This window comes from Henckelia pumila, chromosome 1 (genome assembly GCF_033568475.1).
Source record: "Henckelia pumila isolate YLH828 chromosome 1, ASM3356847v2, whole genome shotgun sequence".
NCBI lineage: Eukaryota > Viridiplantae > Streptophyta > Magnoliopsida > Lamiales > Gesneriaceae > Henckelia > Henckelia pumila.
Window position 1 is genome coordinate 60,769,230 of NC_133120.1, and position 17,247 is coordinate 60,786,476.

The 17,247-nt window shown below is 38.5% G+C and overlaps 2 protein-coding genes across 2 annotated transcripts; both read left to right on the forward strand.

Annotated features, from left to right (window-relative positions):
• Positions 1-516: 516 nt before the first annotated feature.
• LOC140875196 (haloacid dehalogenase-like hydrolase domain-containing protein At2g33255) lies at positions 517-2,997 on the forward strand. Its single transcript, XM_073278794.1, has 5 exons — positions 517-952; positions 1,876-1,918; positions 2,252-2,312; positions 2,471-2,605; positions 2,709-2,997. The coding sequence occupies exons 1-5, from the start codon at positions 601-603 to the stop codon at positions 2,871-2,873; spliced, it is 756 nt and encodes a 251-aa protein (XP_073134895.1). The 5' UTR covers positions 517-600; the 3' UTR covers positions 2,874-2,997.
• Positions 2,998-3,905: 908 nt separating this feature from the next.
• On the forward strand, positions 3,906-9,495 carry LOC140876320 (uncharacterized). Its single transcript, XM_073280258.1, has 2 exons — positions 3,906-4,416; positions 9,357-9,495. The coding sequence occupies exons 1-2, from the start codon at positions 3,964-3,966 to the stop codon at positions 9,378-9,380; spliced, it is 477 nt and encodes a 158-aa protein (XP_073136359.1). The 5' UTR covers positions 3,906-3,963; the 3' UTR covers positions 9,381-9,495.
• The last annotated feature ends 7,752 nt before the right edge of the window (positions 9,496-17,247 follow it).

Genomic DNA, 17,247 nt, shown 5'->3' on the forward strand with positions numbered 1-17,247 from the left:
ATAAATTTACTTTACGTTAGAAAATTTTGATTAATGATGAATTAATTACATAATTATATTAAAATTTAAATTATAAAATTACTTTACGTATTTAGCATTATTTAAGATAATAATTTTTATTATATTATAAAAAGTAAAATTTTAATATAGATAATAAATAAGAATGAAATAATGTGTATAGAATGAGTGAGACCCATAAAAAAGTTATTTTTTGGGTTTAGCAGAGAAAAGTTATAAAAATTTTATTTTTTAAAATTTTGAGGTAATAATGATGTGTCATGGTTGGTTTCGTGCTAAAGTTAGATGTACAGATTCAAGATTGCGGTTATCATTATAAAACACTAAATTTTTTTTAAAAATATTTGTCCAAAAAGAAACCATAATATTTATATTTTACTTCAACTTGTTTTTGAAATGTTTTTTTTAATTATTATTTTTATTTTAAAGTCAAATCAATAATTTTTTAAAATAAAATAATAAAGTGATTTCTACCCAACTGGCCATAAAAATGTTAAACTGAACTCTCCACCACCCATTTACTAGCGGCATACTCACTGCCCCGTAATTCCCAAAACACCCCCGTTATCCATTCAAATAACAATGCCGCCCTTTACACTGAGAGCCCTCCTCTCCTTCCTCCCCAGAAGGGCATTCTCGACAATGGCCACCCTCACCCCGACCTCCGTCGCCTCCGCCGTGACCACAAAGCCCCGCCTGAGGGGCGTGGTGTTCGACATGGACGGAACCCTAACGGTCCCCGTCATCGATTTCCCGGCCATGTACAGAGCAGTGCTCGGGGAAGAAGAGTACGTGAGGATCAAACTGGAAAACCCTTCGGGCATCGATGTTCTGCACCAGATTGAGAAATGGAGCCCCGATAAGCAGAGACGGGCTTATGAGATCATCGCGGAGTTTGAGAAACACGGTTCGGATCGCCTGCAGATTATGCCTGGTTGGATTATATTCCCTCAATTTCTTGAATTTTGAATCGTTCACGAAGATTGCTCCATTTTTGGATGAATGAATGTTTTTAGTAGGCATTGGTGTAAAATGCACCATCAAAGTACGTAAATCGAATCTTTCTTTGCTACTTTATTCTTCTCCAATATATTTTTTTTTTTGGTGATTGCCCATTTGGGAAAAAGCTGGTCCTTTTCAAGTTAATGTTACTTTTGCAAGATTGAGAGAGTTTAATGAAAAGAGCTCGAGTGTCAGAGCATGTGTATTTAGGAGAAAAAATCGCAATTTGAGCAAAATGCCGTAGACCAGACCTTTAATTTGGAATATTTCACATGTAAAATCTGAATATCATTTGGGTTTTGTGGAAAATAAGGCTGAGTGTTGCTCGTTGAAATCCTCTGCTTCCATTGGAGTAGCTTTTCCCGTGAAACACATATTTAGTGCAATTTGTTTGGCTTGTAAAGAATTATCATTGTTTGGTGATTTTCTTGTTGGAATGGTCAAAATTAACAACAGAAATTGGGATTAAAATTGTTATAATCATGTGCATTTGCGTGGCTTTTTCATTCCCAGTGTTGCAAGCTGTGTAAATTATGGTTTGTGGGCTAACTGGTACTGTGTATTGTTCAAACTTACCAACCATTTCTTTTGTGTGCTTCTTGGAAGGGATACTGCAGTACATTTTTTTTTTTTTTAATCTGTATTTAAGGGATTCTGAAATTTAGTAATCTGTTCTCTCTTTGTTCATTTTTGGTTGAGCCTTTTGTTTGCAAGTATGACTCTTCTTGCCCAATGAAAGATTCACCTACCTGTTTCGGAACTTGTAGGTTTGGATGTTTTGTAAACGGTGATAGGTTTGCAATCAGTATGTGCCGTTGTCTTCAAGATAGATTTAATGGTTTCATTTTGTTGCAGGTGCTTCGGAACTTTGTAAGTTTCTGGATTCGAGAAATATTAGGTAAAGATCTCCCAATTCAAGCTCTAACCTTATGTTTCTCTTATGTCCTTAGGTTTTACTCTGGTATGTCTCCTTTTTTTATTTTGTCATTAAATATTGAAGAATCGCACCATTATTGAACATATACGACGGTCGACAAACGACTTCACTCATTTGCCTGTAGTGCCTTTCATCATCTTGTAGTACCCTTTTAAACTTTTACATCTGTATCTTGTTGATATCTTGAGAACATATTTGAATGATCAAATGATTCTCGTGTTTGTTGATATATTTATTAACATATAGAGTAAGTATCAGAAAGTGTTGAATTTTTCCTATTAATTCCATTTTCAGAAGAGGATTGATCACAAGAAATGTCAAGGACTCAGTTGTCTTATTTCATAATCGGTTTGGGGTGAGTTTTACTTTCTTCATGTTTTTTTAACATACCGATGCACGGCCAAAAAAAACTTGTTCTTCTGTTCGGTGGGTTCACGTTTAAATCGAACATTTAATCTTCATATTGAATCCCATCAAAAGAAATTTAAGTTGAAGAACTTTCCATATCTGCAGATGACATTTTCTCCTGCATTAAGCAGGGAGTTTCGACCTTACAAACCTGACCCCGCTCCCTTGCTTCATATATGTTCGAATTGGGGAGTGCAACCGGATGAAGTCATGATGATCGGAGATAGCTTGAAAGATGATGCAAGTTCATTCTTTAAACATGTTTCTATGGTGCTCTACACACGCATGCACACATATATAACATTCAGTATTATCTGTATATGATTCCTTTTGGTTTTTGAAGGTGGCGTGCGGAAAACGAGCCGGTGCGTTCACGTGCTTGCTCGATGAAACCGATCAGTGCAGCTCTCCAGAATACCACAATATGGGACTCGAACCAGATTACCGTGTGTCGTCTCTCGTGGAAGTTCATTCCCTTTTGGAAACAAATTTTGACCTTACTCCTTAAATCTTTAGTGGCCATGCTACCACGTTAAGATACGTTCTCTCATCCATGTGTATGTGTTTCAAATGTAATTTTACTATTTAATTAAAAAGATATCTCTTTAAAAAACCGCGGATTCTTAATTAATTTGATGAAACTCATAATGTAATTAGAGTAATATTCATTATTTTTTTCTTTTTGAAAAAAAGTTACGTTTATGAGAAATTTTAACCTTATTATCTCAAAAAAATATTTATTTTTATATTTTTAATGTTATCTTTATTTATATTTGAAAATTTAATAATATATTTGTCTATATTTTAAAATTTTCTACAGTTAATTAATCCTAATAAAAAATATGAAAAAATTATTAATTTGAAAATAATAAAAATTTAAATATTTCATTTATATAAGCATATATCGCGTGAAAAAAATTGAGTTATTTGCACCAAACACCCCTGTGAAATATTAAAAATGCACACATCTCCCATGTGAAATTTTAATAGGCATCTTCAACCCTAATCTTTTAAAAAATTAGCACACTTGCTCCTTCGGATGAGTGATTGTTGCGCACGCGCCCCTCATGCGACTGGGCAAAGATTTTGATATTTTTTTTGCACCAAATACCCCTGTGAAATATTAAAAATGCATATTTGACCCCTGTGAAAATAATTTTAAATCTATTCATCCCATAATACACAATTTTTATTAAAATGTAATTATAAAATATTTAGCAAACACTTTAGCATAGGAGAATTATTATTAAAGTTTGTTTATGTTTGGGATTATGGTTGGGGGGTTCCCATAATATGGAGTCCGGGCCATAGGAGAATTATTTTTAGCAAAAATCACCGTGAATTGCAGCTTGAATGCCGCTCTTTAGGTCTTTTCAAAAAGATGATTGATCCAAAAAGTTTGCTTTCTGACGGTATTTTTTTTTCATTCTCTTGCATGCTATTGTATTTATCTTCCCTTGAATATACCTTGGTCGGTGTTTTTTGGGATTTATACAATTTATTTATGTATTGTTCTTATTTTTTACTTTGCAGGCGAAAAAATAAATTTGGCGGAGATGCGGGCATGCATAGAGAAAAATGAGAAGGATGCGTAAAAAATGCTAAGAAAAGACTCAACAAAGGATCGAGCTATCACTGGTTCTCAAGAACTTCCTCGGAGGAGGAAGTCTCCCGGGCCATTCGATCTTACTCGTCGCTCTGGCCCTCCGCCTAAAAAATCTGACGCGCATGATAAAAAGATTGGTGGCAAAAGGAAAAATGTTGTAGCCGGACCCAATGTCGATGCACGTGATAGGGAGGTTGATGATATGAGAAATGCAAAGAGAAAACGTGATGAAGAACGAGTAGTCCATCTTGATGCTCTCAAAGGTCGCCACTTATTCGTGGAAGGAGTGAATCAGAAAAATAATGCTGGATCTTTTTGGGATTTGAAAGATCTAGAGATTGGTTGGAGAACGGAAGCGGACCTGATTGGAGATCATGATAGGTTGCATCTACTGCCTCAACCTACCGAAGTGTTGACTCGGACTCTTGCTTCGTCCGCCTTCCAGGTATATTATTACTTGCTTGTAGTTATTTATTATGATTTTTACGTAGTAAATAATTTTCTTTATCTATGGGTGTTTACAAATTTTATCTCTTGCTCACACTTTTCCATTTCGAGAAGAGAGGTCTCGATATGATTTTCTCAAGTCACAAAAGGAGCTTGAAGAAAAATCCAAAAAATATGATGCAATGTGCGAGAAGATGGAGCAACTTAGGGGAAAATATACCCGTGAATCGGAGACTAGAGAGACTTTTCTCAACTCGTCAGTAGGCAAGAATCTTTTGCGAAGTACTAGAGAAAAAACAATTGAAGGCTATCGAGAGTCCATAGCTTTTAGGGACGAAGTGATTCAGCGGGCGATCGTTATTCATGATGAAGTTGTAGTGGATTGCCGCAAAGAACTACGGAAAACTAAATTAGTTCCGAAGGAAATTATTATGATGATTCACCTTAAAATTCCGGAGCCCAGAACTGCGTCTGCAAGAATCGAGAATGACTCGGACCTACCCTTAGGAGATTTATTGGGAGGTCTGGGTGACGAGGAGATGATCGAAGCTTTGCGCTCCAATTTCTAGCTTATACAATCAATAACGCCGAAGGGTGCGTGTCGAAACTGAATGGAGACTACTTTTTGGAGCCGTGGAACTGTTTAGTTTTATTATTTCTTACCACTTTTGGGCAATTTTTTTTTATAATAAAGATTTTGAAGTCTTAGACTTTGTTTGTTCTTTTTGAGTGCGTAAGCAGTTGGTGGAGGAACAAAGGAAGAACAATTATTCCTTTTATATATATATATTCAATTTTTTCAATTATTACATCTCTTTGCATTTTGAAGTCGCTATTGCATACTTGTTTGATGAATAAAATACTATCGCTTTAATATTGGAGTACTTGGGAGGGGATCAATCTCCCAAGATTTTGTCTCATGAAAAAATCCTAAACCCACTTGGTGCGTGGTGAGGTATCCCGGGACTTATAATATTATTATTTCGTCTTGACCTCTTACAGCGTCATAAGTTCAAATATCCCATGGGGTTGGCCAAGCCTCTTATTGTTGGGAATTTTTTATGACTGCTAGGGTCTATGACATTTATGTCGTAAGTAAGCATTACTATTGGAGAGGCGATATGATATGCTTTCGACAAATTAATCTATTTATATAACAAAAATAATCAAATTAGTTGAAAAATGTATCACAAAATTATAATATGAAAACATAAGGAAAATATGCTAATAACAAAAAAAAGATAAATATAGCCTAATGTTGGAGAGAGTTGCAATTTATGCATAAACTTCTTCAGGTTGGCCACGTTCCAAGGTTTGGGAAGTACTCTTCCATCTGAATGTTGGAGGAGATATGTTCCCATCTTCACAATCTCAATTACTTTGTACGGGCCTTCCCATTTTGGGTCCAATTTACCCACAGACTTCAAGATGTCAGATTTTCTCAAAACCAGGTCTCCTACTTGAAAAGATCTTGGTTTGACTCTGTCATTGTATGCTTTAGTCATACAAGCTCGATATCTCTCGGCTCGTGTCGAAGCTTCATCTCTCAGTTCATCCATCAAGTCCAATGAAATTCGGAGGGCTTGGTCATTCCCAGATGAATTGTACCGTTTCACTCGCCATGATTGCGCTCCAATTTCGGCAGGAACCACAGCTTCCGCTCCGTAGGCCAGGTTGAAAGGAGATTCTCCAGTTGAAGAGCGTGGAGTGGTTCGATATGCCCATAGAACACTTGGCAACTCATCCACCCATTTTCCTTTGGCATTGCCTAGGCGTGTTTTGAGGTGTTGTAGAATGATCCGGTTGGTGACCTCGGTTTGCCCATTTGCTTGAGAATTTCCAACAGAAGTGAAGAACTGCTTGATAGAGAGTCCTTTGCACCAGTCTTTTATCTTCGCTCCAGAGAATTGAGTTCCATTTTCCGAAACCAAGGTTTGAGGAATTTCAAATCTGCATACTATATTCTTCCATAAGAAATTGATTACTTCTCTTTCAGATATTTTGGCCAATGGTTCAGCTTCGAACCATTTGGTGAAATAATCCACAGCTACTATAAAAAATTTTCTATGTCCGGTAGCAGGAGGAAACAGACCGACCAAATCCATTCCCCATTGAGCAAAGGGTAAAGGACTTTCTAGGGGCTGCAAGATTGTAGCCGGCTGGTGATGGAAGTTAGCATGCTCCTGACATGAATGACAATGCTTCACTAGCTCTATAATGTCTTGCTTCATCGTTGGCTAGAAGTATCCTTGGCGTAATGCTTTTCCTGCGAGAGCTCTGCCGGCTAAGTGATTTCCACATATTCCTTCATGAATTTACCGGAGCACATAGTTTCCTTTGGCTGGCGTTAGACACTTCAGGTAAGGTGATAAGAAACCTCTTTTATACAGTTCTCCGTCAATGACCATGAACCGAGCAGCTCTCACTCTAAGTTTTTGAGCTTCGAATTGGTTAGTAGGTAGGTTACCCTGCATCAAATAGTTGATTATTTCATCTTTTCAACTAGGTTCTTCGCTGTCAGCACAGAAGATTGTAACATCACTTCCATCAGTTTCTTCCTTGCCATATGTTAGGAATGTAATTTTCCTATTATCAATGTTGGCCAAGGAGCTTGCAAACTTGGCGAGACGGTCCGCTGACTCATTTTCCATTCTAGGTATCTGCTTCACATCGTAGCTGTCCAAACGTGAGAGAAGCTCATTCACTTGAGTCAGGTACCCAAGCATTTTATCTTCCTTCGCTTCATAATTTCCATTAACTTGACTGACGATAAGTTGGGAGTCGCTGTGTATCGTTAGTCTCTTTGCTCCTACCGACAGAGCCAATTTAATTCCCATGATGAAAGCTTCATATTCTGCCTCATTATTCGTTGCTGGGAATAGAAATTTGATGACATATTGAAATTTATATGTAACACCCGAAAATTTTAATACGTAAATTCGCATGCATAATTAGGAAAATTAATTATTTAAAAATTTATATTTGGGTTAAATGACATTTATGTGTTATTATGTGAATTATATGCATGATTTAAATTTATTTTATCATTTAACCCACAGTTATTGTATTTTTAGATTTTTAAGAATTTTATTGAGTTGATCGCGTAGACAGGACCGTGGACGGACGAGATACCAATATTTTTTAGCCAAAAATATTTTATGAGTTTTATGAGGCTTAAAATATTATTTTAATGTATTTTGTCAAGAAAATTTTAGTATTTATTTATATATTTATTTAAGAGTTGATTTTTAACCAAAATAAGTCATTTTAATGACTTTTATTAATTTTTAAAAATACTATAAATTAGTATTTCGGGATTTTAATTTATTATCAGATTGGTAAGTATTTTAGGAGTTTAAAATGTTATATTTTATGATTATATTATCTACCTAATAAATTTATACCAATTATTGACCTATATCTACCCAAAATAAAACACTCCTTACCCTACGTTGTCTCCCTTAGCCACCTTCAACCCTCTCCTACCCTCACCATCAGATTTTCAGAATTTCTTCAACCTCCATAGCCGATTCTTCAAGGATTTTTGGTGGTTTTTCATTCGTTCGTCGTCCCGGAGCCCCGAATACGCAATAGTCCTCGTGTTTAATTTAAAAGGCATGTCTAAAACTTTTATTTGGCCACCATATAAGCTATTAATCATGCATGACGTGTTTTATATCAGACTTTTCATGGAAATTTAGAGTTTATGCATGTATGCTTTGTATTGATGCATGTTCTTGCTTGTTTGGGTCATGATTCACGTTTTTGCCAAGCATGGTACGGTCCAGGGCTGAGGGCTCGAGTCAGAGGGGTCCCAGGGTGCCTTAGGGTTGAGTTTGTTCAGAGTTTTAAGGTGTCATAGGCTGGAAACGAAGCTATTCACTTCTGATGCACATAGACGCGCAGGTTAGGGCTTTGGGAAGAGAGGGGTCGTTCTCCTTCCTCAGGCCATGGATTTGTGCGTGGTTTGTTGGGTTTAAAAGATTTAGATGTTGGCTAAAATTGAGAAGTGGTTTCACGGTCTTTGGTTGTCGAAGGAAGCCGCACGAACGAAAGTTTGGCTACTGCTCAGTCTGCGCGCGAGGAGGAGGAAGGCGTCTGGTGCAGAGCTTCGTTCTCACTCCTCGGGCCATGGTTTGGTCTGATTCTTATTGTGTTAGAACCCCCTGGATGTGGGCTATCCATGGGCGGTGGTGCTCCGGCCAGAGGCGGCCGGATCAAGTTAAGTTTAATTAAGATATTTGGGCTAAAATATGATTATTGGATTTTATTTAAGTTTAATGGGCTTAGAGTGAGTGATCAGCAGTCTGGACCAACCCATGAAAATTAACTAAATCCGGAATATATATTTAATTCTTTTTTTATGCATGAAGTTTATTTTAAGTATAAGTATATTTATTATTAAAATTAATTAAATATATATTACGGACATATTTTAAGTGCATGCATACATGAAATATTTTATGATGTGTTTATGATTAAGAATTGAGCATGAAAAATATTTTTATGGAAATTGAAGTGGTGTGACAGCACAGAGGTGGTTTACCACCGGCACAGAGGTAGTTTTACTACCGGCATAGAAGTGGTTTTACCACTGACACAAAGGTAGTTTACTACCAGCATAGAGGTGGATTTATCCACCGCCACGTACGATGGTTCTTAGACTGATCAGTCGGCACATTTATTAGTCACATTCATGGATATGACCATACTCAGTTTTTATGATTATGACATGCTCAATTATGTTATGTATGATTAGTTATGATGTATGTACGACTGATGATGAATAATTTTTATGATGCATTTATTTTAAGATCATGCATGCATGTCCACGTAAGTTATATGTATTAGTATAATTATGTGATGCATTATTTTAAACCTCGTTATCAAGGATTAGACATGTTGAGCCTCTAGGCTCACTACGCTTATATGGTGCAGGTGAGTATGATGATGTCTATGTAGCTCCTACCGGTGGCGAGGACGTATGAGCGAGCGTGGCAGTGGACCCCGTGACCGTCGCAGTTATTTAGATTATTGCATTGAGTTTTGAAACATGATTTATTTTACTATTGTTTTCGCGTATGAGATTTTTCAGCAGTATTGTTTATCATTTTAAATTGATGCATGAAATATTTTTAAGGATTTATTTATTTAATATTTTTTTTAGGTTACTTAAGAAAAGTATGTTATTTTTATATACATATATGTATGGGCGTATATGTATAGTATTATTTTTAGTATATTAAAATAAAATAAAAAAAAAAGTTTTTCCGCATTTATTAGTAGTAGATGTTTCATTATCTCCCTGTGGGATCTTCACAACTATACCTGCACCGCTTCCTGTAGAGATTGATGACCTGTCGACATAAACCATCCTTGTCTGGGTGGATCTTTCTTCTTGAGTTATTGTCATCTCTACAAGAAAATCTGCCAGAATTTGTGCTTTAATCGCTGGACGCGGGCGATATTCAATTCCATATTGGCTCAATTCGACAACCCACTTAACCATTCTTCCTGATGCTTCAGGACTCGAGATAATTTGTTTGAGAGGATGATTGGTGAGTACAATTATTGGATGAGACTGAAAGTAGGGACGTAGTTTTCTTGCTGCAGTTACCAAAGCCAGTGCCAGTTTCTCGATCTTTGTATATCTTAATTCTGCTCCGTGTAAAGTTCTGCTGATATAGTAAACTGGTTTGTGCTCACGTCCTACTTCAGAGACCAATACTGCACTTACCGCCTCCGCAGATATTGCTAGATAAATCAGCAGGGTGTCACCCTCCTTTGGTTTTACTAACAACGGCGGAGAGGTCAGATGTCTTTTCAACTCGTCAAATGCTTGCTGGCACTCTTCTGTCCATCGAAAACCTTTTCCACTCCTCAACAGTTTGAATAATGGTAGCCCCTTCTCTGTGTAAGAGTGGGTGCCCAGTGAGCCAACTGTGTGGCTATGGGCTTTGTTGACTCTTTGTATAAACAATCTTTTGTTTAATATTATTTACACTTTTATGGCAATGACTTTATATTACTTCATATTGTTATATTGTGATATACTATTGTTGTTTTGATAAAGACCTTGAATATACTATAGTGTATGTAAGATGTGGTAGAACATGGAGATGTCTATCATGAAATACATCTTATAGTCACTGTATATTCTAAAACCGTTCCTAGTCGATTGAGCCGTCCGATAATAAGGATAAGGATCGCTCGAGTTTGAGACTAGCATTTGCGATGCGGAGTACCACGTTTCATTGGTAGGGAACATGGAGATGTTCAAAGCATGCAAATGGATATTCATAGGATGAATAGTCGAACTACCCTATCCGGACTTTCCAAGTGGTTATCACTTATCGAGTGGATAAAGTCCGCGGTTTTGGTTGTACACCATTAGTCCTTACGACTTGAAACATCATGGAGACTCTATATGCTAGTACTGTGCTTTGACTCGTTTACCGACTCTGAGGGGGTCATCAGGTGTCGAGATTGGGTACAGTTACGACACATATAGGAGTCAATGCATTGTTGTCAAGGATTCACCACATACTTGCGAGTGTGGATATCCTATGCGATCTGAGGAGATATTAGTGTGACAAATCTCTGGCCAGAGTACTTGATGTGATTTAAGAAATGGTTTCTTAGTAGCACATGCGATGTCACTAATTTGATCTTCAAGATGCATTGCATAGTTATCGAATCTTGAGCGACTCTCGATATACCAATGGTTGTTGATTCGATCGGGATATATGGATGAAGGGACCGTACTGTACGTTAACCAAAATCTACTGGTTCTTGTAGGCACTATCAGTGATACCTAGGGAATCATGGGGCGATGTTGCTAGGCGCTTTACCATGATTCGTTGGGCAAGTCGGAAAGTGTTGTTCCGAGTCACAAGGAGTTGTGAGCCCACGGCTAGCTGTATCCCTGAACCATTGAGGGTCACACAGTGTAATGGAGTTTTAATCCCCGTTGAGATAGTTAAATTTAAAGAGTTAAATTTAATGAACTAAGGAGTTGGACTTCTTAAAATAAGAGTAAGGGAGTAGGATTTCCTAAAATGACATAGGGATGGACATTTTTGGAAACCACTGAATTCGGATTCAGGAAAATTTATTTTGACTTTAAAATGTGCAGAAATGGTTTTTGTGCACATTGGTGAAATCGTTTCATCAATCGGAGTCACGATGAATTTTATATTAATTTCTGAACGAGCGGGCTTTGCTTGTCGGGCCCCAGCTTATGACTAATGGGCCCTAAGGTGTTAGTGGCCTGCATTATAAATAAGTTATTTCAGTACAGAAATTACACACAACAGGTCATAATTTTTGAGAGACAGAAAACGAAACCCTAGCCTCTCTCTCTAGTTTTCGGCCGAACCCCTCCCTTTGCTCTGCCCGAGAAAATTCCGGTCTGTGATTTTGAATCGCGGTCAGGAATAACGAATCAGATTCGTGTAATCTCTTCGCAGAAAACTTCTGATAGATTTTCTAGTGCAATCTATCAGAGGGATTAAACCTCTGTTCGTGGACCTGATTGAAGGCGTTCATCGGTTCCAGGGAGAGACAACAAGAGCAGAATTGTTCTGTTGGTGTCCATTAATCTCGTTGCGAGATTTGAGGTAAAATTTATTTAATTGTTATTTAAATTTTACACACAATAATTCAATCGTTGTATGGTTGATACCCACACCATGGAATCGTTCCATGAGAAAATTTTTAAACTTCCGCTGCACCGGGTATCAATCGTAATTGGTCTGGGAACTCGCCAGTTTTACAACAGTGGTATCAGAGCCAGGTTGCTCAGATCAATCGATTGAATTAATCAATTGTACAAAATTTTTGAGTCTCGGTTTTTGAAACAAAATAAATATTTTTAATAAAAAAATTTTTTTTTCCGGGGGCGAAACCCGGGCAGCGATTGGATCGCTGCCCGGAGGGGGCAGCGATGGTCGCTGCCCCCAGGGGCGGCGCACGGCGCCGCCCAAAGGGGGCGCACGGCGCCGCCCAGGGCGGCGACCGTCGCCGCCCAGGGCGGCGCACGGCGCTGCCCAGGGCAGCGCTGTGCGCTGCCCAGCGCAGCGCTGGGCGCTGCGCAGGGCAGCGCTCGGCGCTGCCCAGGGCGGCGCACAGCGCCGCCCAGGGGCGGCGCTCGGCGCCGCCCAGGGCGACGCACGGCGCCGCCCAGCGGCGGCGCCAGGCGCCGCCAGGGCAGCAAACGTTGCTGCCCTAAGGGGGCAGCCGGGCTGCCCCGGCCCGCGCCCGGGTGCGGGCCGGCCCGGGAGTGTCCCGGGCGGCCCGCGGGAAAAATTATATTTTTATTAATTTTAATATTTAAAATTTTATTTTTGGTCCGGTCAAAAATTGTTTTTGATTGGTTCACGAGATTTCGGATCGAATTGTTCGAGTCCGTAAATTTTAAAATTAATTTTGGATAAATTTGAATTTTTGGAAAATTTTAATATTTTATCCGTAAATTGAATTTTGAAATCAATTATTTTGGTACAATTGATGATAAGATATGATCTTATGATATATTAGATAAAATATGATTTTATTTGTAAAATTGGATTTTATAGATAAAATATGATTTTATTTGATATGGAGATAAAATATGATTTTATATGTGAAATGTGATTTTATATATAAAATATGATTTTATCTTGTTTAAATTTGAATTGCCACAGCATGTTGTCCAATAAATTAATTTTGAATTAAATGTTATTGGATAAGGATGATCGATTGCCATGACCAATTTTGTAGGTGTATGTTAGGAATTTACATTTTGTCTTTATTGTTGTTGGTTTTATTAATGGGCCTGGTTTATGGCCCGATATGAATGTCATATGTAATAAAAGTGGGCTTGGTTTATAGCCCGTTCCCACCCCCTAAAAATGTATCCCCTACTTGTCATTGTTATTTATTGTAAATACATTAGATTTAGTGGGAGATCAAGATTTGAAGATGGTGGGCCCAGCAGACAATGAAGACTGAAGAAATGTAAATTGGAAGCATATGTAATAGGATTGCATTTGCATACTGCATATTACCTAGGATTGGACTAAGACCCGTGATTGGCAACCACGGGTCAATTAGAAATGGAATCGATCATCCTATATAATATGTGATATTATGATTGTATGCATGTTTAGACATAAATTGCGTGAATCCGGCAATGCATGCAATAAATTAAATATGATGAGACAAATATTTTTATAAATAAAATCCCTCATTTTAAATATGATTTAAAATTTATATCAAGATAAATAAAGGAAATTTAAATATTGTTTAAATGTTCCTACCTTCCATCAACGGTCAATGTATGTGATGCTACCCGCGGATACGGTCCGGCTCATATTATTGGGGGGGCCCGTCCGTCGGAAAGCTGTACATTGGATCGACAAATGTTGTAAGTTGGGTGGAACTCCCATGGGATCGGCTCATATTATTGGGGGATCCACATGGCGACCGTCCATCACAACTTAATATTGATGGGTCATCTTGACATGTCACTTTAAACGGCGTCATATTATTGGGCCCTTATTGGACATGAGGTAAATACATGGGGGTTGCTTTGGAAGCAATTGGGCTCTACCTTTTGAGAATTATGGTTGGCTGATATTATTCGGGACCATAAGTTTGTCAATTGGACTCCATGTTCTCACTAAGGAAAAAGTTTCCCGTTTTCACTAGAGGGTGGTGAAATCGTTAAAATAGTGGGAGTGAGATTCATAAAATTAAATTCGCCTATTTTATGTCTTAGTAAATTGTTAAACAATCATTGATATATGTCTGTTTTTCCTTTTCAGTATTTCATACAATGAATTCGCGAAATCCTTTATTCTCGATCCTCGAACAAAACAAGCTGACTGGCGCCAACTATACGGAATGGTTCCGGAAGTTGAAGATTGTCTTAACTTCGGAGAAAATGCTCTACGTGTTAGAGAAAGCACCTCCGAAGGAAGCACCAGCTGACATAAGTCCGGAGGAATTGGCCAAACTTGATGCATGGTGTGACCATGACATCAAGACCAAATGCTATATGCAAGCCTCGATGTCTGATGAACTCCAGAGGCGATTTGAGGACACGGTGAATGCTGCTGACATTCACACGCAACTCAAGGAACTTTTTGGGGCTCAGTCGAGGGCTGAAAGGTTCTCTACTGTTAAGGAGTTGATGACGTGCCGCATGCGTGAAGGGACTTCGGTCCGTGATCATGGGGTACGAGTGATTTGGCTCATACAGAAGTTAGCGACCCTTGATTTGGTGTTGGAGCATGAACTCAATGTGGACTTGTTGCTTCTATCTCTTCCTTCCTCATTTGATGGATTCGTGATAAATTTTAATATGAACAAGATAGAGGCCACCCTTGAAGAGATGGTCAATATGCTCGTTACATATGAATCCACACTTAAGAAGGATAAGCCAGCTTTCTTGGTGGGCTCCTCATCTTCTACAAAGAAGGGGCCAAGTATGAAGGGCAAGAAACGTTCTGCCCCACCCAAGAAAGTGGAACCCGAGAAGAAGCAAAAGACAAAGGCTTCAAACAATGGAAAATCCAAGGATGTTTGCCATTACTGCAAGAAGCCGGGTCATTGGAAGCGCAACTGCAAGGAGTATCTTGAGCAGTTAGGAACTGCAAAGGGTATGTTCTATATCGAAATAAACATGTCACTTAATACAACTTCTTGGGTATTGGATACCGGATGTGGATCTCACATTTGCAATGATTTGCAGGTGATGACAAGAAGTCGCAGGCTTAGAATGGGTGAGACCCAGCTGAGGCTCGGGAATGGTTCCAGAGTTGAAGCTACGGCCATTGGAGATGTTTGTTTGATATTGCAGAATGGTTTTAAATTATTGTTGAGAGATGTTTTATTTGTGCCAGATTTAATTAAAAACATTATTTCTATTTCTATGCTTGATAGAGATGGTTATTCTTGTAATTTTGTGAATGGGATTTGCAGTATTTACAAGAATGAATGTTTAATTGGAAATGGACAACTTGAAAACGATCTATACAATTTAAAACTAAAAGACGTTCCAATTAATTGTATTGACAAACCGGCGATAACAAACAAAAGGAAAATCGATAGTCAAAACCCGGCAAACCTTTGGCACGCTAGGCTAGGTCATATTTCCTCAAAGAGGATGAACAAGCTAGTGGGAGAGGGCATGTTTGATATGTCTGATATTAACTCTCTACCTACTTGTGAATCCTGCCTAAAAGGAAAAATGACTAAATCTCCTTTTAAGGGGAAACCTGAGCGTAGTCAGAATCTGTTGGATTTGATCCATACAGATGTTTGTGGTCCATTTAGAGTAGGGACTCAACATGGCCACACCTACTTCATTACCTTTACTGATGATTATTCAAGGTATGGGTATTTATATTTAATGAAATATAAGTCTGAAGCATTTGAAAAGTTCAAAGAATTCAGGGCTGAAGTAGAAAACAAGCTAGGTAAAAGTATTAAAGCACTTCGATCGGATCGAGGTGGAGAATACTTGAGTACCGAGTTTTTGGACTATCTAAAAGAGAATGGGATTCTCTCTCAGTGGACTCCTCCTATGACACCACAGCTTAATGGTGTATCGGAGCGTCGTAATCGAACTTTGTTGGACATGGTTCGATCTATGATGAGCTTCACTGAGCTTCCACCTTCGTTTTGGGGCTATGCGCTTGAAACGGCGGTATTGTTGTTAAACAACGTCCACACAAAAGCAGTGGACAAAACACCATACGAGTTATGGAATGGCAAAGCTCCTAAGTATTCGTACTTGAGGATTTGGGGATGTCCTGCTTACGTGAAGCGGACAGTGGGAGATAAGTTGGATAGTCGATCCAGCTTGTGTTATTTTGTGGGGTATCCGAAGAATTCAATCGGATATTATTTCTATTATCCTGCTGAAACAAAGGTGTTTGTTTCACGGAATGCCACCTTCTTGGAGAAGGAGTTCTTATTGGATAAGAAAGGCGAGATGATGGAACTCGAAGAAGTTCGAGAAGAACCCGAAATACAAAATAACGATCCTACACCTCAGGAACCATTGCTGGACACGCCTGCACCTAGAAGATCCGAGAGGACTTCTAGACCTCCAGTTCGATATGGTCTTCTTCTTGAAGAGGGTCAAGATGAACCCGACATTGGATGTGATCCAAGAAGCTTCAAGGAAGCAATTTCTGATGCGGATTCGAATTTATGGCTTGAAGCTATGCAGTCTGAATTGGATTCGATGCATACTAACCAAGTCTGGTCTTTAGTGGATCCTCCCGATGGAATTGTTCCAATAGGGTGTAAATGGATCTACAAAAGAAAGCTTGGGCCTGATGGTAAGGTATTGACCTACAAGGCGCGATTGGTGGCGAAAGGTTATACTCAAAGGCAAGGAGTTGACTATGATGAAACCTTTTCACCAGTTGCTATGTTCAAGTCCATAAGAATCCTTATTGCCATAGCTGCATGGTATGACTATGAGATATGGCAAATGGATGTGAAGACTGCTTTTCTTAATGGAGACATTAAGGAAGAAATCTATATGAAGCAGCCTGAGGGGTACACATCCATGGGAAGCGAGCATAAGGTATGCAAGCTTCAGAGATCAATTTATGGTCTAAAACAAGCATCAAGAAGTTGGAACCAGAAATTTGATGAAACAATTAAAGACTTTGGTTTCATCAAGAACCCGGAGGAACCTTGCGTGTACAAGAAAGTAGTTAAGGATGCGGTGACATTCTTAGTACTTTATGTTGATGACATCCTACTCATTGGGAATGATGTAGGGATGTTGCAGTCAACAAAGATATGGTTATCAGGTAGATTTTCGATG